The 23,993-nt window shown below is 41.5% G+C and overlaps 1 protein-coding gene across 2 annotated transcripts; it reads left to right on the top strand.

Annotated features, from left to right (window-relative positions):
* The first annotated feature begins 1,583 nt into the window (after positions 1-1,583).
* LOC120899677 (netrin receptor unc-5-like) lies at positions 1,584-23,064 on the top strand. Of its 2 annotated transcripts, XM_040305787.1 has the most exons (12): positions 1,584-1,739; positions 2,236-2,506; positions 12,984-14,308; positions 15,219-15,435; positions 17,383-17,582; positions 17,690-17,768; positions 17,884-18,054; positions 18,280-18,327; positions 18,607-18,849; positions 20,656-20,986; positions 21,099-21,313; positions 21,499-23,064. In XM_040305787.1, exons 3-12 carry the CDS (start codon positions 13,298-13,300, stop codon positions 22,428-22,430), a joined length of 3,447 nt encoding a protein of 1,148 aa, XP_040161721.1. In that variant the 5' UTR covers positions 1,584-1,739; positions 2,236-2,506; positions 12,984-13,297; the 3' UTR covers positions 22,431-23,064. The 2 variants fall into 2 exon arrangements, with proteins under 2 accessions (XP_040161721.1, XP_040161720.1); XM_040305786.1 differs by having other exon boundaries at positions 1,584-2,506.
* The last annotated feature ends 929 nt before the right edge of the window (positions 23,065-23,993 follow it).

The following is a 23,993-nucleotide window of genomic DNA, read 5'->3' as shown; positions in this document are numbered from 1 at the left end:
ATTCTTCTGCCTGGTTCCGGCGTTCTGTGTTGTACAGCGTGTTTTTTTCTCTTTCCCTCAGCGCGCGTTTGCCCTGTTTTACCATTGCATTCCCTCTGCCCAATCCCACTGCGAAGGGTATGCAATACAACACTAAGGGGGGGGAGATTCGTTCGTTACCGCTTGCCGTAGCGGGTGCTGTGGGGCTGCTGTCGGAAGTGAGAAAAGTGAATCGAAAGAAAACGAATCAAGAATTGGCGAAACACGCTCCCGTCCCGTCACAGTCGGTTTTGGGTCTTTTGTGGCCGGAGGGGTTTTTTCCTTCTTCTTCTTCTTCTTCTTTTGCCTCTCTCAGCTCACAGGTCCTTTGAAAAAGTACGTTCTTACGGCGTTGGAAAAGGCGCTGGTCGGCGCTGTGTGTAGTTTTTCTTTTCATTATCCCCGCTCCGCACACGCAGTACCCGCACGGTTGCATGGTTATTTTCCCACAAGATGATGGCGAACCCGGGGCCTTGGGAAGCTTTGAAGATTCCTAGCATGTAAGGGGCATCAGCAGGGGAAGCCGGTTTTTGAATCACGCAGATCCACATGACGTGTGCGAGCCGAACGGCACGGCCAGACGGTTGATGAGGATGTAATGATGACAGGGCGCTGCTGGGATTGGCAGAACATTTCGTATAGGTGAGTATGCTTTTGTCATCGCGCACTAATGCGGGTTTCGATTTGAGGAGTTTTTCAAAGGGCTACAAATGTATGCCTTGAGGGTGTTTTTTTGTTGTTGTGCTGCGTCGATGGCGTGATTGGGACAAAGAAATTTCATCCCCAATGGAGTCTATTTGTCGATAATTTGAAAGGAGTTCGTCATCACACTGACTTGTTGATCATTTGAATAATTTTGTTTGCCATTTATCTTTGCCATGGTAAGCAAAGTTGTGCAAAATAATTGCAACCTTAAGAACAACAAATAAAATTATACTAAAATGTGCTAAACGAATAAATTCTTTTATTTATACTTTTTAAATCAAGTTCTATCTTTTTTAAAGTAAATCGCCTTAACTAATAGCAAATACTATCTGTGCGGTGTTGGCTAAGGAAATACTAAAAAAGGGGATGATGCGTAGTTGATGTTAGGATAAATTTAAAAAAAAATCTTTCACTTCATGAAATAACAAAAATAGTTTGACAAAATATTGCATCGGAATTCAATTTTTCACTTAAATTGAATAAAACCTTGAAAACTATGACACTGTAAATAATTTTAAACGTAAATATCTTCAATTAATTTCTAATAATAATTCAATACAATCTCTAACTTTACCTATTAACTCCAGAATGGCAATAAACTCATCGCATGAGGATTCACCGTACAACATTAATTAAATGTCACGCAATCCGATAGTGTTCATTCAATGAGTAAGTTGAGTGAGAATTGTGCTCAAATCCACACCGTCCCGAAGTGAGCAACATAAAACTCACATGTGCGCTCTCTCAGGCACACTCGCATGCTCCCACCGCCTGAGTTCCGGCACAGTTGTGAGCGGCGTCAGAGAGCCAAGCATAAACATAGAAACATAAAACATAAAGAGTCAGTTTCGTTGCGAACGTTGCGCGTGCTGGACGTGGTTTGTTAGTGGCGACACAGCCTATCAAAACAAATTTCGCGCCTTCTGTACGTAAATACGCGGAGCGTTCGTGTCGGCTAACGATGCTCGGCGCGTGTTTACATTAGTGCGAACGAGCGCGGGTTTTTGTGTTGTATGGTATGTATTGTGCCGGTTGAAAAAAAAACGGTGAAGTTTAATCTAACGCAAAGGAATACTAATAATAATCAGCTTTCAATGTAAAACCAAAAAGCATTGTGACATATAAAAAAATCCCAGCTCAGTGAAAGTGTCGTTACATTGATAACCTGCACGAGCCACAGCAAACAGCAGTTTGTGAGTGTACAAAATGCCATTAAACGAAAGAATGTAAGGTCAAGTGTCGTGTGTCGTGGTAAAAGGTTGGCTCCAGTGCAAAAGAAAATAATAATGTTATCAAGCGTTCGGTCCCCTCGAATCGGGTTCAGCCCGTCATGTGCCTGTGCTGATGGAATCATCCGAGATTAATCACATTAATCGTCCCGAGCATTGATGCAGTGCCGGTGCCAGCGAGTTGGATTACTTACAGTGCATTTACGGTGCGATTGGAATGATCTACAGTGACGTGGCGTACGTCGAAACAAAAAGAAAGTGTATTTTCTGTGTTCTATTGCAGCGAGTGTGATGCTGCGGCTGATGAATCAAAGATCAAAGCGACCTTTTCCAGCGTGAAGTCGAATTGTACACGCGGAATGTAGTTCTTGTGCAGTGAAAAACAAAAAAGGTTTACAAAAAATTTTGAATTTTGTAAAGCAAAAAGGCGAAGGAAGTCTGCATGTCAGACAAGCATGAAGTGTGCAAAGTGAAACAGAAACATCCATCCATTTGCTGTACGAATCGCCGGCATCGTCGTCTATCGTGGCGGCGAAGAAACTGGGGAGGAATATGTAAGTGTGAGTCCTCCGGTTTTTTTCCCCCAGTCACGGGGCGAGCCGGCATACCTAGGTCTACTTTATTGTTGGTTCACGCTGACTCATCGGTGCGCTTCGTAAACAGCTGCTGGATACCCGCGGCTGGGTGTAATATTTCCAGAAATAACATATCATTTACTCTTTTCCGGGCAAGGGAGCTTCTTCGAGACCATGCACAGCTACAGTACAGGCTGACGGTTGCACATATATGCATGCACTCCTCACTGTGTAGCTGCAGGTCTATACACGTAGTACGTGTGCATGATAAACAAGGGATCGAATTATGTTTAGGCACCAGCGGGCGTTAGCGGGCTGGCCGCTGTTTGTATGGTTTGATATTCTCTCAAAACATAAACCGAACGAAACCGAGGGGAAATGATGAAAACGTGAGGCTCCTAGAACTTAATAATTACGAAATGGAGATGTTATAAATAAACAACTGTCCGTGGTACGGAGGCTTTGCATTAGGCACGTTGCATTTCTTTCATATACCGGCAATAGTGCTTTCAATTTAGTCAAATCAATTTAAAAAGGAATCTGGTTGAAAGTTTGTTAGAAACGTAATATTTCTGGACAGAGTTTGTTTTACCATTATGTAATTAACATAATTCACATTTAAATTACATTTACATTGCCAACAAATACATGCTTCAAAGTTATAGAAATGCATTCAAACTATACCACTATCAATTTTATGCAAACACGAGCACCGAAGATTGGTTTATTCAGTAATCAACCTGTGGACAATGGAGTAGGTAAATAATGAACCCAGCTCAGATGTGAACGAACCTTTGGGAAAGGATGGCAAATGGCGTAAAAATCGTTGCGTGATGCGGTTAGAAATGGATTGGAAAAATATTGTTGTTTGGTAAGAGGATATTTGGATAGGATATGTAACGGCAATAACATACCATGATGATGATAATGATGATGATGGCAGCAGTTAGTACCTATCGATGAGCCCAATTGGATTGAGGACCTTATTGAAGCTTTGCCAAGCTTTCGTGTAAACTTTTACATTATGCATTTCCGCAAAACTCGTAAACATTGAAAAATCGTTCAGGATTTTCACCTAACGCCGCCAACCAAGTTACGTTTTTGCAAAGGACGAACAAAATGTTGTTTTTATTTTTAACAAAAACGTGTCGAAAAAATAAAAATCCATTTACATAAACCTCAACAACTGGGCAGAGACGTTGGCCTTATGCCAATGTGGCTTAAGGATTCAGCACATGGTGTAGCCAAAAAAAAACCTCCACTTCCACTGTCATTGCTGGGCAAAGAATTTGCAATGCAATCACTTAGAAAGCACTAACGTAAGCGTGACTGTAAACGTGAACGGTACGTTGTTCGCTTCTATTTACGCTCCTACCCCATTCGTAACTCAAATACGGGAGCAGGTATTTCAGTACGTCTGGTCCGAGTTGTTGTGGTTAGAAGGTTCGTACTTTCAAAAGGAATTCGGTGTGAAGGTTGAAAAATCGCTCTTTGAATGTACACCGTCCAACCCTGCACTTTGTGCAGGTACTTCTGCGGTGCATGATACGAAACAAACATTTAACGTATGCTGTCCACTGTGAACGGTTTGGTTAAAATTACTCCATACCTTGCGTCAGCGCTGACTACGGTCGGGTTGAGCTGCAGAAAATCAGTTCAACGGCGCCAAAATTAATTTACCCTCAATTTATCTTCAGTTCTTTCCAGCGCAGCCTAACATCCTTAGAAGCGTCGAAGACACGAGAATAGCAGCTCCCTTGAAATGCAATCCGTCTTTCATGTATTTTCCGTTCCGAAAGGCAGACCCTTCCTTCCTTCACAAGTTTTGCAAGGTTCTTTTCGACCCGGAAAAAACACTCCACTGTGAAAGCTCAAGGTTTGCGCTGAAAGCGACATGACTTTCGTTCTGTGTCGAGGATATTTATAGATCCGAAGCCCATTCATTGCGCAATGAGTCAGAATAATGTTGGTAGCTGTTTCCGTATCTACTCCACTGCACTCCGACGCCGCATCCACCACTCCTCCGCACTGTGGAGTGCATTTTCCACAAAAATCGCAACTTGAAATTAATTCCCAGCTCGGGGTCGGTATGTCTGGGAGCGTCTGCAGAAACAGAAAAGTAGCATCGGAAGCGACTATCCTGCCAGAAGTAACAATCGTTCCGGGTGGAGAGAGAAAAAACGCATTCAAACACAAGCGAACTATTTTCGTGTCCGCCCTCTGAGGAATGCCGAGCCAGCGAGTGTATGTTCACACATGCATGGCATAAGTGTTTGTATGTTATCCGGTTCCACAGCCGGCTTCAGGGAGGTTCCTCCGACAGGGGCATTTGAATGGATCATTTGAAAGCATTCGTGCCATGCACGTCGCACCGTTGTTTAACATGGGGGCCACCTCCTGGCAGAAAAAGGAAGAAAATATAGCGCATATACATAAATAAGCTGGAGAAAATTTATTACGCGGGTACCGGCGGCCCGTCCCGGTAAAGTTGGAGAAACTCTCGCTTTTATGGTTCGGGCTTGTTTTTTTTTTTGGTTGGTGTTCGTGGTGTCTGAATCGTTGTGATATGGAGGAAAAGGTTCCTCTTTTTTGCGTGATAAAAATGCCTTTTAGAACCGCGAGAAAAAAAGAGCGATTCAAGTGAAAATTACACTCAAAACGACTTTTCTAATCCCTCGACTATTGATGATTCATTCGATGAGTTGTGCAAAATCCAATTTTGCTGTCAATGCACATATTGATCTGATTACATACACACTACGTATTGCCAATATTCTACAGCACTCGTTTGATACGATGTAAAGCAGGGGGCTTGTTGAAAGGGAAAATGGGCAAGATTTATAGTGATATTGTTCGTTTATGTAGAAGATAAATATAATGTTAGTAAATGGAGTATAATTTACATGCCTATTGAACTTAGCACTTCAATTCAGTACATACGGAACATATGCTAACGAATGGTTCTTCAACACCATCAAACCAAAAGCATAACCATATCCACGATTGTCAGACTTTTAAGGGCAAACGAGTTGTTTATAAAATCAGGTTGATCGAATCCACCACCCGGAAAAAATATATCAGCAACCTTCCGTGTTGAGTCTCATTTGCATGCACAAGGTTTGCTGGTGCTGCAGATTGAACGTTTCATATAGACATGTTTTCCCTTTCTCATGCAAATGCTCTAGATTGAATTGCAACGAATATCAGCAAATGGTGGTACGATAAATTCATCAAACTTCCTCTACCATGGTGGTACCTTGCCTGGGGCTGATGCATTCTCTATGGAATCAATACGATTCGTGCATGCATGCATGTGTGAACGCGAAGAAAGTCAAGATTTTATCCATTGCCGATTGGCTGTTCCTTCCAGGCTGCTTATATGCCTACGGTTGCTGCGCATTGGTAGGAAAGTTGTTGTTCTATTTTTTTCTCCTTTTAAGCTGATAACAAACTTCAACTAACACAAAATTGGCTACATTCCACGGAATGGTAAACAAATGCAGGGAGAGAGAGGGGGCACCGTGTCATGGTGGGGGTAATTGTATCGCAACCTAACCAGGCCAAAACTACAACTATAACAATTAAACGGCAAAACTCGCCCGAACCTTTCTCGAGCGGTTTTCTCGGCATTGCTCCGATTAGCACAATTGGTCCTCCGGGCTATAACGATGCCATTTTCCCGAAGGGCAATTTCGGGTTGGCCAGAAGTTTGAAAGCGATGGGGTATGGGAGGGTGAAGATAAAAATCCAAAAGCAGCACACAAGTCCGAGGATGTTCTTCTTCCATGGGCAATCCTTCGACGATCGGTCCGAATCAGGTTGTTGTGTACGAGTTTTCGAGAAGTTGATGCCATTTGTTTATATCGTTATCGAGTTTAGACAATAAACCGTAAAACTATTAAAAAGTATTTTAATTCCTTCATTTACGGCGTATCCTTGCCGGTGGATGAGTTTGTGTCGGTGTGTGTGTGTGCGTTTGTGGAAATACCGAAACTGCGGGCCAACTTTCCCAAGCGTTACCATGACCAATTCAATCCGGAAACATCGGAAAGGCAAACCCGGTGCAAACTTTATGCTCCCCCCCCTCCCCTCCTCCCCAACGGTCCGAGGAAAGTATCTTAACCTTTTGGCCAGCATTGGCGTCACCGATGCTTGTTACGTTGTTTGCTACCCACGTTTTTTCCCAACTTCCACAAATTCCGCCGGTCAACCGTGGCGGAAGAGGTAAATAAAAAGTTGTCTCTATATTTATGATGTTTGCCAGAGTGATTAATAATGCAAAGCATCCTGTCTGCTGGAAGTCCTGCCGGTTGCGCGAGGATGTTTGAACCAAGGACGATAGAACCCGGCGGATAAGAAGCGCGCATTGAAGTGTGCGAGCATCTGGGAAGCAAATTGAAAAATGATTTTTCCCTCGGTTGATGATAGACTTGAGCATAAATCATTTCGATGGTTAGAAATAAATGTTTGCAGTGAAAGGTAGTGATGTCAATAATGAGAGAAAAAAACGTTATTGGGAACGCATTTAGGTTTCTTTCCAACAGTGACATCATTTAAAACAGCTATTGATAGAACTCATGACGCTTCAAGGGTTGTTGGATCGTTTTTAATTCCGATGTTAGGAGTCATGGTTATGAGTGCTTCATTAATTCGAAATGTAAAATGTAGAATTTGTTTGTTTTTAAATGTTCTTTCTATTTCAATTTTTCATATGAAAACGATTAATGAGAATCACCATTAGTATTGCATTCATTTTGATTAGCTGAACAATTTTTTTTTTGTAAAAACAAGCGAATAAGACAAAATATTTGAACACTAAACATACTCTTATTCCAATTTACTGAATTCATTTTAATGAGCATAGCCTCTAAACGTGTATTTTTGCCGGTATAATTATATTTGATTAAAAAATGGAACAGTAACATAAAAAATAATAAATTCAGTATATAATATACTTAAAATAAATTGAGTAAAAAGAACCGACGAATGCAATGCTCCACAATAAAAATTTAATGAGTCATATTGCGGATGGATTTTGCCCAAAATTCAACCACCTTGGGGTTACGCCATCGATAAATTGAAATTCTTCGCCCAAGAGTCTAAATATTGCAAATTGGATTTGCTTTAAATTGGTTTCATTTCGTTTGTGGGTTGTCTGGTCTAATTGTATCAATTTACCCAGTCAGTTGAACCGAGTAAATCGTGATCATGCTGCTGGCACATTTCGACATCCGATAACATCCGCGAGTACTATTTATTCTAGCTGCATGAAACCCCCTAAAATATGCCTATTAGTAGATGACACTCTTCTCAATGTAATTATTTTTTAATATCGATTGAACAAACGTTTTGGGGAAACAGTGAATTTGATACGGATGCGGAATTTAAAAGCGAGAGTGGTACATTTATCATGAAATATTTCAGCACAGTTCATTGCTATATTGATTCATACGCAATATAGTCAATCTAGCTTTGTAAAAGAATAGTATAGGGTATTTACGCTTAATTTGTAACGTCAGCTATGATGCTGGAATATTCCTCTTGGAATTGTTAATTACACATGTTTACAAACCTTACACCGACTATTACGAGGTAACTAATGAGACCAGGCTATTGAAAAGTGTCCAACTCGCAGAGCCAGAGGCAGTTGTGAACACCTTCAGCTTAGCCTCGCAAAGAGATCATCAAATCAAGAATCAACGCTGGTGGCAGAGGATGAGGGTGCTTAATTTTGCTAATGCAGCCTAGTCTAGAGCTCAACTTGCAATGGTAAATTATACCGTAACTCGAGACACCCGAGTAATTACGACCGAATAATGTCGAATGCGTATCGGATGCCAATTTGCATGTTGAGGGGAAATTAATATCAATTTATCTGTCCCTACCGCTGGAGCTTGCAGACACGCTGGGTTAGGTTCCTAGTTCTTCGTGCTTCGTGGGCACACAATGCTGCCGGTAAAATTTGGGACGCGAGAGCGTGTGGGAATGCAGTGAACATAAATTATGTACCAACTGCAACTGTACAATCGGAAACCAAGTTGCATGCCTCAGCGCCGCCAAATGGGAGGTTTACCGCGCATTTATTAAATACCGTGCAATTTACTCACCACGCATGCAGCATTTGAGAACATGGTGTCAATTTGGGTGTTTTAGCTATGGTTCATTTGAAGGTAGCTCGTAGGAAGATGATGGGTTTTATAGAATCCGTAATTTGAAAGGGCTGAAGGTTTGCTGCTTGATACAAGCGAACTTTTCACCCGGAATGGGCTTCTTCACTGGCAGTATAGTAGTTAAATTTTCACACCAGGTAATCGATCCGACTGCTTTTGCATTTTAATCTGGGCCATCGTATGAGCTGGGTTATTAAGTTTAGCTAGCTATACAGGATGCCGTTACGCTTCCGACAAATGTCAAGGGAGATCGTGCTGATGATGGAATGGAGCTACACATAAAGCTGTTTTAAGCTGCTATGTGCATAATTTAGCTCAGCACTGGCGATGCTGTACAATGATCCCGATCTAGTTTCGGCACGCGGATACTAATCTCCAAAGGGATGAACTAATTAGCCTTACTCCAAATCATATTATCTTTGCTTTGCCCCTGAGAGGGTATAAATTTGCGTATCGTTGAACTCTCGCAGCAACGGTATTATGGTGGGTACAATCGATTTTCCATTGCAGCAGCATGGGTGTTCTCGGATGCATGGGGATACATTGAAGCCACCTTGCGGTTTTTATGTGCGTTCGCGCAAGATCGTAAACGCTTGTCTTGTCGGTGACCGCAAAGCTGTAAACATGACGTATCGCTGAAGTCATAAATGCAGACCATATTATTTTCCATACTTCCGCATTGAAGGTTTCATCCCCATTTTACGCATGTAATGTAAAATGTAATACATGATACGCGGATATGAGTTGTAAAACAATGTAAAGGATATGAAAGTTGGCATGGAAAATGATATGCTTTATGTTTCATCCGAGACATGATGATATAGTTTGGTTGTTGACTTAAAAAAGAAGGTATTTGACCAAATTTCATGTTAATTATAAACACAAGTATATATTTTACTATTTTACAAGTATTTACATTTACATATTTACATTTTGAGGAAGTATTACTTACATCGTAGTTGTTTTTTAACATATCTGCTGATGATCTTCTTGAAAACGTGACGTAATCCAAAACTTATTCTGAAAAAGGCAAAGAATCCGTTGAATTACAACATCGACCGTCGTTCATTCCGTCAAACATCTGCTTACAAAAGCTGATCCACTGCGGCAGGACAAAACGACAAGAAAAGAAAACAAAAGCACGCTTAATCATCAGCGAACTTGTTCGTGAAGCATTGTTTCCATTTACAGTTTTTCTTCATGAAAAGATGGAAATTGGAACATGATATCGGCTAAAGTTGTACCACGCACACTGAAATGCCAATTTTCAATCTCGTTCTCTCCCGATAAGAATACATTTCGCTTAATGAAGGAACTTTTTGTATGCTTTGTTTTAAGATAGGCGAATGATGAAATCGATATTTCAAGATTTGTGTTTTTTTTGTTTGCTTCTTGAAATTGGAATTGTGTTGGTTGCTGTACCATATTTCAATCATTTTTTCCTCAAATACTTTTTATGCTCCTTTCTATTGCGTCATTACACTTTACTCACTGGTGTTTCTTTTCATACTTTTAAAGATGAAGCTGAAACGGTGGAGAAAACTAATAACCACAATCTGCTGTGGAATATATCTTAGTAGCTGAATACTTAAATTTGTTATTACGGTTTTTATTAGTTCACTTCATCACCGTTGTTAAATGTAATTTGTATATTTGTTCAATATTATGTAAAAACAGATATTTTGACGCTTTCTTCTTCTTCTTTGGCTCAACAACCGATGTCGGTCAAGGCCTGCCTGTACCCACTTGTGGGTTTAGCTTTCAGTGACTAATTGATTCCCCCCCATAGCAGGATAGTCAGTCCTACGTATGGCGGCGCGGTCTATTTGGGGATTGAACCCATGACAGGCATGTTGTTAAGTCATACGAGTTGACGACTGTACTACGAGACCGGCTCAAATTTTGACGCTTTATTGCTTATAAATACGATATTTCTCCATTATTTTCCAAAACTGTACATAGCACAGAGTACAGTAAACATACATTATTTACACTCTGCTTCTTTACAAAACTTTGAAGAGTGTTAGTGAAGAGATGATTTAGGTTTGAAAAACGTAGAGCTTCTTGTAGTGTGCAAAATATATTCCACAGCAAGGAGCAAGCGCAAGTTCACGTATACGAAGTAATCTTTTCTTGTCATAAATTAAAGTTTTCTTCCAATACTGTACAACATCATTTGTCGCCTTGTGCAATGGAGATGTTCTGAAGTATCTTCCTGCTAAGTACCCAGCAGCACTAAGATCCTGATAAGTGCTGTTTTTTTAGTACCTTGTATCAAGCATGTTTTATACTGGTCTGGTACTTTTTTCCCCTAGTGTAAATGTGCTCAAAATCGGACCTCGGAGGAAGAGTGCAAACAGAAACAGGGCTCTGCATGTGACTGTTGATCCCATTTGAAAACAAATGATTTTTTAAGCTTCTTCGATTTACGATTGCGATTCACACATGTGAAAGGATGCATTTTGGAAATTCCTCCATGACAGCGTTGTAGCTGTTGGTACAGCAATCGGTGTTATAGAGAGCACTGGGAAACACCAAGAGTGCTTATGGCTTGATGTAAATGACAGATCAATATGGAGCTTTGCCAAATCGAAATCGATTGCACTTTAAAGCTCTATTGTATTTCAAAAGGGTGAACATACCATGACCTGAAGCAAGGATTTAGTTTTGTGCAGAACAATGTGCACAGATGTACTTTAACAAGGGAGGACAATTTAATGCTATTTTGTGTCATTTCAAAAATCTTCACAAAAATATTTTAAAATTGATGTTGTAGTTGCTTAAGTCATAAAAATAAAAAAAGGTTTGATCAATTGTCTTGCTACCGAAAAATCAAACTCAAATACCAACAACAACAACAACAAAAGGCGCACCAACAGCAACAACAAAAGTCACTCGTTGCCATCGTACAGATGAAAGTAAACCGTACCGCTGATGGAAAAGTAGCAAACCCAAACTCCTGAGTGGCAACGCCGCTTAACGCTTCAATAACTTTTCATTAAGCCAATTTTACGATCCAGCGAAAGGGCTTGAAGCCTGTGCAAAAAACGCGGCGCGACACGATGAAGCCATAATGAAAAACTAATTATAAGTAATTCGCATAATTAAAGCCACCAAAAAAGACCAAAAAGTACTTAAGCTCTAAAGCATTGCAGTGACAACGCTGTCCAATACAGCTGCGACGGATGAAGGCATAACGCTTACAAAACCGGAGCACCACTGCACCCTTACCCTTCCGGCAAGGCTCCAGGTCGATCCGGGCCCAAAGCGAGGCGAAATGTTTACTCCGTCTTGCAGGCACTTGCCAACAAAACACACTCACACAGGGATGGCATCCATCCAGCGGAAGACAGTTGGAAACCGCAATGGAAAAATTAGCAACATATTTTTCACATTTCCACACCAACCGCACGCCCCAGTGTCCCTCAGCTGAGCATTGCTGAGGTTGCGGAGAACATTTTCCTTCCACAGCTGGTGCCGCTGGAAATGTGCCACGGAAAGTTATCTCTTGGTTGAAAACCAACCCCGAAGAAATTAGTCAAGCGGTGTAAGCATTCTGCGCGGGAGTTGCACCGGGCACAGCGTGCTATTCACGAGGAAAACCCTCAAATAGTTTATTGTAGAACCGTCAGGAAGCTATTCGGTCTGACGCATCGTCGTGGCTGCGTTTATGTTGCGTACATCTTGTCGAAAAAGTTGTGCTGACAGTAAATTATTTTTACCTCCATAAAGTTTTCCACTGCACAACAATGTTTCGGCGATGCACCATGTGGATGGGTGCTAGGATTAAGCAATAAAAGTCGCTTTGCAGTGCGTTTTGTGCTTTTGTACGGTAAGATTTGGTTTAATTAAAACTTGCTCTGTACGAGCAGTTAGGGGAGAGTGTTAAGAATGAAGTGATTTTTCTCTCGAGTGTGCAGTGAAGATGAAGACGGGCAAGAAGCGTAGCACATTAATTCTTATCTTAATTTCTGCAGAGAAAGTACCACGTACAAATGAGCTTCACGTAGAAGAACGATGGGAATTTGTTGATATGTTGCTACGAATTGATAGAAATTAGAATGGGTGAAATAAAAATAAGAAATAAATAAATGAAGAATTCTTCAACTATTTTGGTGATCGAAATGTCCTGACATTTTAATTATATTTCTGGGCAAAATATATTTTTAATCAACTTTACCTTGCCATCATTGCAACAACTAAGCGATAACATTAAAAATAAAATTTAAGGTGTAAAAATAATGTATATAAAGAAATACTAACAAAGTCGTCTTTCTTTTTTACAGAAACTTCCAAATAATGTCGTAAATAAGACCAGTTTAAGCAACTTCACAAAGCGTACACTTCGCCAGCCGTCTGTAAATTATGACGGGCATTTCAAGTGTGACACAAACCAACAGTAAAAATCCCTTTTCTTCATCACAACAACAACAACAGCGACGACAACACCAAAAACGATGATATTCTGCGACACTTCCCGTGCCTCCTAAGAACACTGCTCACATCCGTTGTGGATATTTTGTGGTTATCAGCATTGGCTCTAATATTGTTTAACATTATCACTCACTTCAGCACGCTTCCTCTCGCCCAGCCCGGTACCATGACCGGTCCTTGTCGATTACCATATTTCCTTCAGCTATATTTTATTTGTACCGTTGGACTGGCCTCGCCCGGTGGTCTGGAAACGAAAGAGCACCGTCGGTCGGACTACCCGGAGCATGTATCCGCTGCGTTGCCGCGCAAAGATACCGCATTGGAACAGTATAAATCACCGCCATTCGATGGCAATAGCCAGCGGCAGTCGCCTTTCAATCGGCAGGCTCACCTACCACCGGACGCAGGGAACCGATGGGATGTTCCATTCAATCCCGCACCGGACCGGGAAAGCCGTAAATCGCACGAATCGCTCGTCCTCCCCTTCGCAACGGTACCAAAGGGTGAGCTGCATGCGGTCCGTAAGTCGGAAAACAATCACGCGGAAATGAAACTTGCTCCTCGTCAACGGCCAGGAAGTGACGTTATTGAAAAGAGGGATGATGATGATGATGATGATGGTGATGGCGATGGTGCTCAAAAGCCGGCCCGTATGCTTGACGACCGGCGGCCCGTCAGGGATGATGACGTTGTGGACGCTGCCAAGGACGAGTACTACGACGCACCGACGAGGGAAGAACACGAAGGTGATAATTATGAGGACGGTAAAATAATCAATTCAGGCACGTTGGATAACATTTTTGCCGGCAAGTCAAACGGGCCTACGTCAGGTACTGTGATTGAACACCCAAAGGGTTCGGCAAGTGTGCGTGGTTCTAAGGTGGGAAAGGCGCTGGGTGGTGCTGCCGAATCGAACGGAGCCGAGGAAGTCGACGAAGATGATGAGGAGGATGAGGAGGAGGAGGAGGAAGAAGAAGAGGAGGATGAAAATGACAGTGAAGTGTCATATGGTGAGGATGTACTTCCACCAAGCGAAGCGTTCGGCACGTTTGGCGAGCGCACTGGCGGTGGGTTGAAGGTGGAGGAAGCGCCATACTTTCTGGTTGAGCCGCAAAATACTTACGTGATCCGGAGCAAGCCGGCCGTGCTGAAGTGTAAAGCGGCGAACACGTTGCAGGTGAGTGGTGGCAAAAAGTTGGCACGAGTTTTGGTGTTTCACTTAAGTTAAGTAGGTGTAGAAGTGCATGAACAAGAGTGGGGAAAGGCGCGAAAGGATTGTTTTGTAAATCCAAACCAAAGGAATCTGATTTTCATACCATAAGACGACCATCCAAGAATTTGAATATGTACAGAAAAGTGGAAATAAGCTAGAGAATCGAAGCCCAGACTACAGAAGAACACAGCATGTTTAATATTTTATACTTTCCCCACATACGACCCCAATGATGGACTGATTGGTCAGAACTTTGGAGCACATTTGAAGATGCAAAAACCACCATTCGTCGAGTGTTGTTTTCGTCTCGATTTAAGCCTTTTGGTGTGGTTGTTGTTTTGCTGCGTAACCCTTCCCCCTTCCACCACACAGGTTACGAGCATCTTTAGCTTCATGAATATTTTATTCTGACGGCTTATAGCAAACGACAAGAGCTAAGCTGTGTTGATACTATCGAGTGGGACGCGTCGAATGTAGCAAAATAGAAGACCGGAAGTAAGATGGGAGCATCACAACAGGGTTCTACTGATTTGAATAGAACCAACAAAACAGAAAAAAACACTCGGTTACATTCACCGATCAAGCGAAAGTGTGAGGGTTTGCGTGTAGCGTAGGCTTTATGGGGTTCTTAATCCTTTTAGGGGCACCATCATGCAGATCCATACCCGGAGGGTACGCTATGTTTTATTCAGCGTTGCGAATGTGGCGATAAATTGTTTCAGATGGACAGGTCGGGCTGCAGAGTGCAGAGATTTCGGTAGCATCGTTTGCCTGCATGTGTTTGTGCGTGTTTATGGTCGATTGGAGCGATCGTGTAGAGCGAAATTCTATGTATTTTTTATTCGTTTTCGTTTCCTTCCTCGCCTGCTTTTAGATACATTTCAAGTGCAGCGGCAGCATAAAACCACCCCCGTCGATCGAAGAGTCGCACGTAGATCCGCACAGCGGTGTGCACTTCCAGGAGGTAACGGCCACAATCTCCCGCGACCTGGTGTACGAGTACTTCGGCAAGCTGCCGTTTAAATGCGAATGCCACGCCTGGTCTCCGCGCGGGAAAGCCGTCAGCCAGCCCGCCTCGATTGTTGTTGCGTGTAAGTATCGTTGGGAAAAGGGCCGCGAGGGCGTTGAGAAGCATTAAATTATACAACGAGCATTAGAGAGGCTTTAAAAGTATGCATCACTTGTTGAATGGATGGGTGAGTCATCCCACCCCGAGCAGGTGAACATTTTGAGGAAATGAGTAACAGCGAAATGCTGTAAAAATAAGTGTGTCTGCTGAGTTAAACGGTGCCCCAGCTGTGCATGAAGTGAGGTACTTGAGATGAGGGTTTAATGGAAGAAATTAAAAGTAAGATGGAGGCTACCGTCAAGTCGAATGAAGGTGAAATTGTGCTATTTAAAATTTCTCTTGAATTTAATATATCTAAATTATACGTCATGAGGTATGCTGAGTATCTATTCAAGTCGTTGGACGCGAATATCCTTATTGAATAGAAATTCCTCCATACCACACTTTCTTAAAAACAAAATGAACCTATCACTTAGGAGCAAGCTCTGCTGTTGTTATTATGATAAGTTACTTAATTCTTATGTTTAAACATGTGTATGTGTACACCGGTATTACTCATTGACTTGTAATGTTTCACATTACGTGTTCCTGCAGCTCAAATTACACCTTTATAAGCAAGGAGGTGTTATTTTCCCTGCGGAAAAAGCTGGTGCTTAGAGGTTTTCGTTGTGGTTAAAGGCATTAAAAATGCGTAAGCTATCAAAGTTAATGCTTACGGAAAGAATGTTACAGGTTAGGAGAAGCGATTTCCATCTGCTTCAATGTTCATAAGATTGTAAGTAAGGCTTCGCTGGTTGAGTTTCAACTTCTTAAGCGATATGAAGCATATTGCTCAGATGGGGAGGTAAACACGATGAAGCCAAACGATTACTCATTAAAAGCATTCGGAGGCTAATGCCCTAAGCAAGCTGCTTCTCGTTATGTATAAGAATACGTACGATAAAAGTAAGGTATTTGTAGCTGAGAGTCAACACATGATATTTTTGAAAGTTATTTGTAAGGTGAGTTTCAAATTAAAACACTTGTTAGATTATAAAAAGGTCCTGTGAATTGAATTCAGATGATTTGCATTGCTTATCTTTTCTACCACAGCGCGTGAACTTAAAATGAATTAATCAATTAACCTCAAATCATCTCGATTTTCAAAACAAAAAAAAACATCACAAGAAGATCCGCTGCAAGAATTATTTTTAATTCAAAATGTTCACTCGCTTCGTATTCGCTCGCTGCTGTCTCAAATTATCTGCACACATTTTAACAAATTGGTAATAAAAATTCTTCAAGACACAAAGTTATGGTTTGCTCTCTAACAAGCTCCCCAGCTCCAACATTTTTCTCAGAAGTTGATGATAAATTGCATCGATTGAGTAGAATGTTGTAGTTTGTTACAATGTTCAAACGGCTTCATTATAAAACAAACTCCAAAACTATACGGGAAGAAGTCATTCAGGCCCCATGTGCCATCCACTGTCGCTGCTATGGTCATAAATCATATCCGGAATGCGTGGAAAGAAGCATGTGGGCACACACGCGCACACACAAACTCAAAAAACAAACCAGTTGAATAAAGATGTGACTTCATAAGAAGGCCACCAAAAATGAGGTCTGGCTGGGGTCTAATGCCTGACAAATATCAAACCCTCTTTGGGTTCGCATGTCGTGCGTTATTCATTCAGAGAGCAGTTTACCTTTCCTGTAGGTTATGTCGACGGAAGTCACGGAGTTCGGGAACAACTGCCGAGTTGTTTTTGGATGGCGCCATGCATGCTTCCGACGGCGACGATTCATTAATGAAGAACGCTTCTGAGATGGTGTGGAAGTTTTGTGTGAAGTTGAATTTTCAGATATATTTTTGAAATCATGTGTTTTTGAGAAGCCGTTGTTATCAAGACGTTGGGTACTAGTTTTTCGTCGAAGCTGTTTCTCATTGTATACAGCATTATTATGTTATCAATTACTTTCCTTCCAGATTTGAAGAAAAACTTCGACCTTATGGACACTAGAATACGTGCTGAAGCTGGAGAAAAGCTGGAAATAAAGTGCATGGCTCCCAAAGGTTATCCAAAGCCTCAGATAACGTGGTTGAAGAACAATTTTACCGTCACCTCTAGTCCATTATTGACCTTCACGGCTGAAGGAAACATTGTGATAACTAGTCTGAATCTCCAGGTATGTTTCCCGTTTTAATGTCCTTGAAGCTAATCATATGTTTTTGTCAATATCAGGCCTACAATGAGAAATTCTTCTTTTATTACCTTTTTCCTACAATAATATAGGACATAGGGAATTATACGTGTGTCGCAGAAAACATTGCCGGCAAAAGGATATCGGAACCAATAGAATTGATCGTTTATGGTTAGTAAAAAAAGCTTAATTTTTAATCTTTAAAATACGGTCGTAGCCTGTATAAATGATTTAATTGCATAAAATTGTATCTATTTCTTCTTCTTTTTCGTAACCTTGCTTCTAGTTAATGGAGGATGGAGCCAATGGAGCGCCTGGTTAGAGTGCCGCTGTCCGGGGAAACCAGCTCAAGGAAGGAAACGCACACGAACCTGCAGCGATCCCATCCCCCTGTATGGTGGGGCGCCCTGCGTAGGTCCTAACCAACAGAAGACGGCCGATTGCGTAACTTGCCCAGGTAGGATGACGAATGATTATCAGTTGGTGCAAGAAGTTGTCCTAAACAAATAATCTTCGCATAGCTTATGCCATGATTAATCGTCCGTTCAAAATCCTGCTAGTGATTGATCTTTCGAAACGAGTTTTTGCTGACGTGTTTGTTTAATTTCTGTTTCGTTACACGTCCAATCTTGGGATTGTGCTGTGTGTGCTGTTTGCAAAACGGGTGATTACGCTTATCCAGAAGATACACAAATAATCACTCCGAATGGATTCGAAGATAACGCCTTTGGTGAGTATTATCATAACAATGTTGTTTTAGTGTTATTAAAAGTTTTGAATACTTTTATCAAAACGCATCAAATCGCTCCTTTGATGTATTGAATAGAAGCGTGTTCAAATACATATGTTATTTTAAGGATAACATTACCTAACAAAGTTCATTCATTAAATCATCATTCAAAAAGATACTTACTTGAAAAACTAATATGCATATGAGTTTATCTTACAAATATGGCGATGATAGTAACATACAGCATATGAATTGAATTATTTATTTCATTGCTCGCAGTACGCCGTTGGTCATCATGGTCTGCGTGGAGCGCGTGCTCAAACAAATGCACACAATCAAGGAGACGAACCTGTCGGACACAAAACATCGACTATTACGATAAAGCGCTAGTGAAACATCATCAACAGTTGGCAGCCCTGATGGAGGATCATGACGAGCAGGAGAGCAGTGCCTATGGCTGCCACGGCAAGGACGTTCAAACCATCGTTTGCCGAGGTGGCGAATGCAAAATTGATGATACAGGTGAGTAATGCGACTAGTTTTCCTCTAAACAGAACATCATCTCTATACGTATCAGAGTTATGAGTCAAAGATTGGATGGGCGCTGTAAATAATTTGACTGTACATTTTAGTTTAGTCATCTTTGTATAGTCAACGAGGCTTTAATTCAATATAACAAACCATTACAAACAATAATTGAATCTTCTACAATGTGGGATAACCAATTGAAGTGTATGAACAAACAAAGCTTATCTTTGTCTTCCTCTATCACTATCATCCATATCAAATATCCGTTTTTATAAAGGTACTAACTAAGCTGATGTAACATGAATATACCAATCAATCAATCAACCAACCGGTACATTTTGTATTATTTCCGTACCATACATCCACTACATACCCTTTTCACATAAACTGCATGCAACATTACTGCTTTATGATGGTAAGAAAAGGCTGCTGCACAGACATCCCTCATAACGCCACACATTGAACATGGGAAATGCAGGAATCGTGTCTTCTAATGAAAAACGGTTGCGCAGTGTTAGATCAAGTTACAAGACCTTTTTAAATATCCCACAGGGACGTGCGACAAAGCTAAAGGGCGTGAAATATGGTACCCGTGTGTTTATTTTGTAGGTTTATGTTGACACGGTTTTCCGAAAGGATGTCGAATAGACATCGAAAAAGCTGTGCGTTTAAAATGCTCATTTAATTTTCAGTTCTCAGGTTTTTTTCTATTTAAAGTGCACGCGCTTTGTAACATGACATTGGATTGGAAGTACGTATGTGCTTTAAACATTCATTTTTTCATCATTAAATTGATCTATGTATTTTATGTTTTTATGTATTAAATATTTAATGCACTGTAATTTTAATGTGATTGTACAACAAAAATTAATAAAACAAACAGCATGCTGGAAATATAGATTTTAAAATTGCGGAATCACTTGCTACGAAAGAAGAATAAATAATGCATCGAGTATGAAAATTGCTGCTACTTGCATCTTGCACCAAGTGAAGTTAATAATAGCAGAAGCCACTAAACTAAGCACAGCAACATATTCAATCACATGCTACTCAGCCAATCGTAATCATCGGTTATGAATGGAACCAATCTGAGCCACCGTTTATTCCTCAGGGAGAAATGCGGCGCTCCTATGTGAGGCCGTATCCCGTTTTCCGCCTTGGGATAGTGTTTCGATAGACGCCCAACTACCTTTCAGCATTACGGTGCACTTCCATCAGTCAAGTCGGAAGCACTGTGCGCATACATTTCACATTGAAAAGCATCAACAATAAACATAATCATTCATATCGGTTTGCTTCATGGTAAAAGGCAGCCAATAGAGGGATGGAAGGATTGGTAGGGTAGGGTTACTGCAATGTAGCTAGGGAGGAAAATGAAGAAGGGTGAAGCCTCTCTTTTATTGCGAAAAATCATAATAACCGCACTGATTACTCGCCAGGGGAATATTTATCCGGCTATTATGTGATCGTTGCTAGTTGAACGGATAAGTGAAAAAAATGTTGATGTGTTTCATTCCTTGTTTGTGTGGGATTTGATTTATCGATTGTTGAATGGTACTTGCGGAAGACGCTTTCTGAAGATTTGAAGCGTTAAGAGAAATGAAATGATGGGACAGAAACCGATTTGTGTTACACTATCGTATGAATATTTTGCATTTGTTTTAACTGTAAATATGTAAAAAATTGAATTGTTTTAGGATAGAGACCAATCAGTTTTATCTCAGTTGTTTCCTAATAAACACATTTTTCATTTTATCGAGTTTTATTTAATTTTTAAACTATTACCAAATTTCTTTACAGCTTCCGATTGGATATTTTATCTCGGGCTAGGGTTCATTGTGACGCTCTGCTTAACGTTCCTGGTATTTCTGCTGCACATGCGACATCGGCAAAAGCTGCCAACGTATTCCATTACCCGCACCACACCTGATCAGCACACGTACACGCACGAGTTTCAAAAGAAGCTCACCCTCTCGTCCAACCCCCCGGACATCAATATCCGTGTCAATGGCTATGAATATTCGAACGGCAGCACCATGGAAGCCCCAAAGGTACCGAGCCAGAATGTTCCGCTGCTTCTGACCAGATCGACATCCGAGCATCACTACGACGAGCCGCAGTTCAATTCGATGTAAGTATGCTTGACAAATCTAATGGAATTTCGTTAGCGATGCTGAAGCTGTGCTCACTGTGTATTGTGTTCAATCATTGTTCGTCCCGATATGTCACGGTCCTTTATGCAGGCAACCGAACCAGGCGCTGAACAAGGACGGTTCGGCAGGAGTGTACAATCAACAAAAGCTGGCCGGAGTGATTCTTCAGCATCATTACCATCAGTATCATTCGCTCGAGCAGAGCCATCTTCAGCGTCAAATAGCGTCGTCACCCATCGCTCAGTCGCAGAAGGGTCAGTATCGCAGCTCCGAATCCTTATCAGGGACGTCCAACACAAACACATGTAAGTATCGCACATTGGGGATGATGATAGTTTTCCGCTGGCGCTCCCTCATAAGCTTCCCGCTGTACTAATTTGACCGATTGATTGATGTGGGCTTGCGGCCGGTTGTCATAATATTGATGGTTTCAATTTCCTTTCCTGTAAATGCCGCAATACCCCCTCCCGTCCTGTTGTTACCTGTGCAGCAATCTCAACCTACGCCATCGCAACGACGGACTCGTTGGATACGTCCAGTTCGTCGGAGGCCATGTACAAATCGAACTCCGTCCGCCAGGTCGTCACCTCGGACGGGGGTTGGTTAGAAATGGAGCATCTGCAAACGTCACTCTCCATTCCCGAGGGAGCCATTCCGGCAGCGCTAAGAATAAACGTTTTCCTGGCCGTCATGTACGACTCCAAAGATACGATACTAGTCGAAAACCAGGTCACACACATCAGCCCAACGATTGTCTGTGGTCCAGCGAAGAGTAACTTCACCAAACCGCTCATAATCAAGGTGCCGCACTGCGCCGAGGATATTGGCAGCTGGAAGGTATCACTCTTCTACAAAGAGGAAGTAACGAACTGCTGGAAAAAGATTGCATCATCGGAAAATGATGTACCCAGCCCGCAAGCCTACATTCAGCTAGACCAGCATAACGCGTACATCATGACCCGCAAGCTCGGCAAGTATCTGCTCGGTGGAGAGAGCCTAACGCCCGAAGTGAATGTCACCAAGCGGCTGAAGATTGTCATGTTCGGTCCGGCTCGGAAACCGGAAGCAGACTTCAACATACGCGCCTACGTGCTGGAGGACTATCCGAGTGCTCTCGAGCACTGTAGTGGGATAGAAACGCGACTGGGCTACTTCCAGATCGGGCAAAGCTCGCCGTTCCACTTCGCCAACAACAAAGAGGCGATGACACTGCGAATCAACTGTTCCGGCGGCTGGACGACGGCAGCGGAATGTGCTGTGCAGAAGATTCCCTTCAACCACATCTGGAAGAACATGTCCATCTTGAACTGTGAGTTCTTGCTGCACAAACTGACCGATGAGATGCCTTGTTTACGATTGGAGCTGGCTGTCGAGCAGGACAACGGTGCCAAAGTGCTGATCACGTCAGTGGCGTTCTCGTGATAGTACATAGCGCGGGCTCTACAGAAACTGACGACCTTATAAGGGAGTGTTTGCGTGACATATGTAAGCTGTAGTGCAGCTAGTAATAACTACATTATGATTTAAATTTACAGTGCTACACAGCTATTCGCGTACGTTAGAGATAGTCGCAAGGCGAGAACGAAAAACAACACCGAGGCCATTACATAGTGCAACACATAAGTCATCCCTAGTACTAGAACTTATCACTCATATACACCAGTAGCACATCTTCACAAGTTGTTGAATAAACCATATAGTGTTTTCAGTTGTAGCGTTTGTTCAAAAGCAGTAAAGGGAAGAACAGTTTTCACGAATCGAATAACAGCATAGTTTATGAAGTAGGAACAAAATGCCAAAAATAAAAAAAATAAAAAGTTTGGAACGACACACGTCATATATTTTCGTATTGTAGTCGTTCGTAACTTACACGGTCATCTGTGTGGGTCAGCAGCACCAGCTGTGCATTAATTGAGTTGTACATAATAAAATAAACGTTGTACCGACTAGCGACGATATAGGTTAAGATTCTGTTTCCCACGGATGTCCTCGTTTCCGTAGCTCTATTGATAAAGACTGATTGTGAGGAACAATAAAAAGTTGATATAGAAGCGAATGTGCAGCTGTGTTTCAATATAACTTTCTGGTATAGTCAAACGGGATGGAATGATTAAATGGTAAGTGATGTGATATTGAGTGATATTAAATGACGGCAATACCAAAATAATCAAAATACGTTTTGAGGCATCTGAAAGCGCTCTTCTAATTTTAATAAAAAAAAGCGCTTTTTATACTTCCACAGGTTTGTGCGACAACTGATTTAATAAAAATCAATTATTGTTTATTATTTGATGCATTTTCAACACTTTTATTTCGGCATATTACTATTTTTACTATTTTCATAAAATCATTTTCTATTCAGTTCAGTTCAGTTCTGGCGATACTGTTCTAATACTACAAATGCAGGCAAATGAATGACACTTGTGATAACTGCTTTACGTTTAGGAGTACTGTTCTTGTTTTGATGCATTAACATTCATAGAACTGTCAGCTTTGGAATAGTTTATGTTCTTCGAATAAAAATGATTTATATCGGTAATTTATCACGCTTCGTCATCAAACACAGCATCCTAGTCTGGTTTGCATCGTGTATGCGTAGCAAGCAGAATCGTATCGATGTCGCTTTACATCATTTCAGCTGCAGCAAGAGCTCTGCCCTGGCGGAAATTTGATTGAACTCGTTTCACTTGCCTATCAGACCACCCAAGCCTCTAGTCGTGTCTAATGGTTAGCATATGCTTGACATAGGTTCATCGGTTGATAAACATCTCAATTCTATTACAAATGTTCAACTCATGTGACTACGATGATGGAAATGAGGATCTCTTTGCAACAGGAAATGAATTAGATTATTGGATCTGGCTATCACAGAGAGTGCCATTTCGCAGCAGGTTGCGTTGTTCAAGTAGACATAAGCTTTTGTTGTTTAGGTTGTTTTTTAGAGGTTTTCCTGTGATACAGTGCATGATATGTAGGATATTACAA

This window comes from Anopheles arabiensis, chromosome 3 (genome assembly GCF_016920715.1).
Source record: "Anopheles arabiensis isolate DONGOLA chromosome 3, AaraD3, whole genome shotgun sequence".
Classification (NCBI taxonomy): Eukaryota; Metazoa; Arthropoda; class Insecta; order Diptera; family Culicidae; genus Anopheles; species Anopheles arabiensis.
Note: the sequence above shows the minus strand (reverse complement) of the source record. Positions and strands in the feature narration are given on the sequence as shown.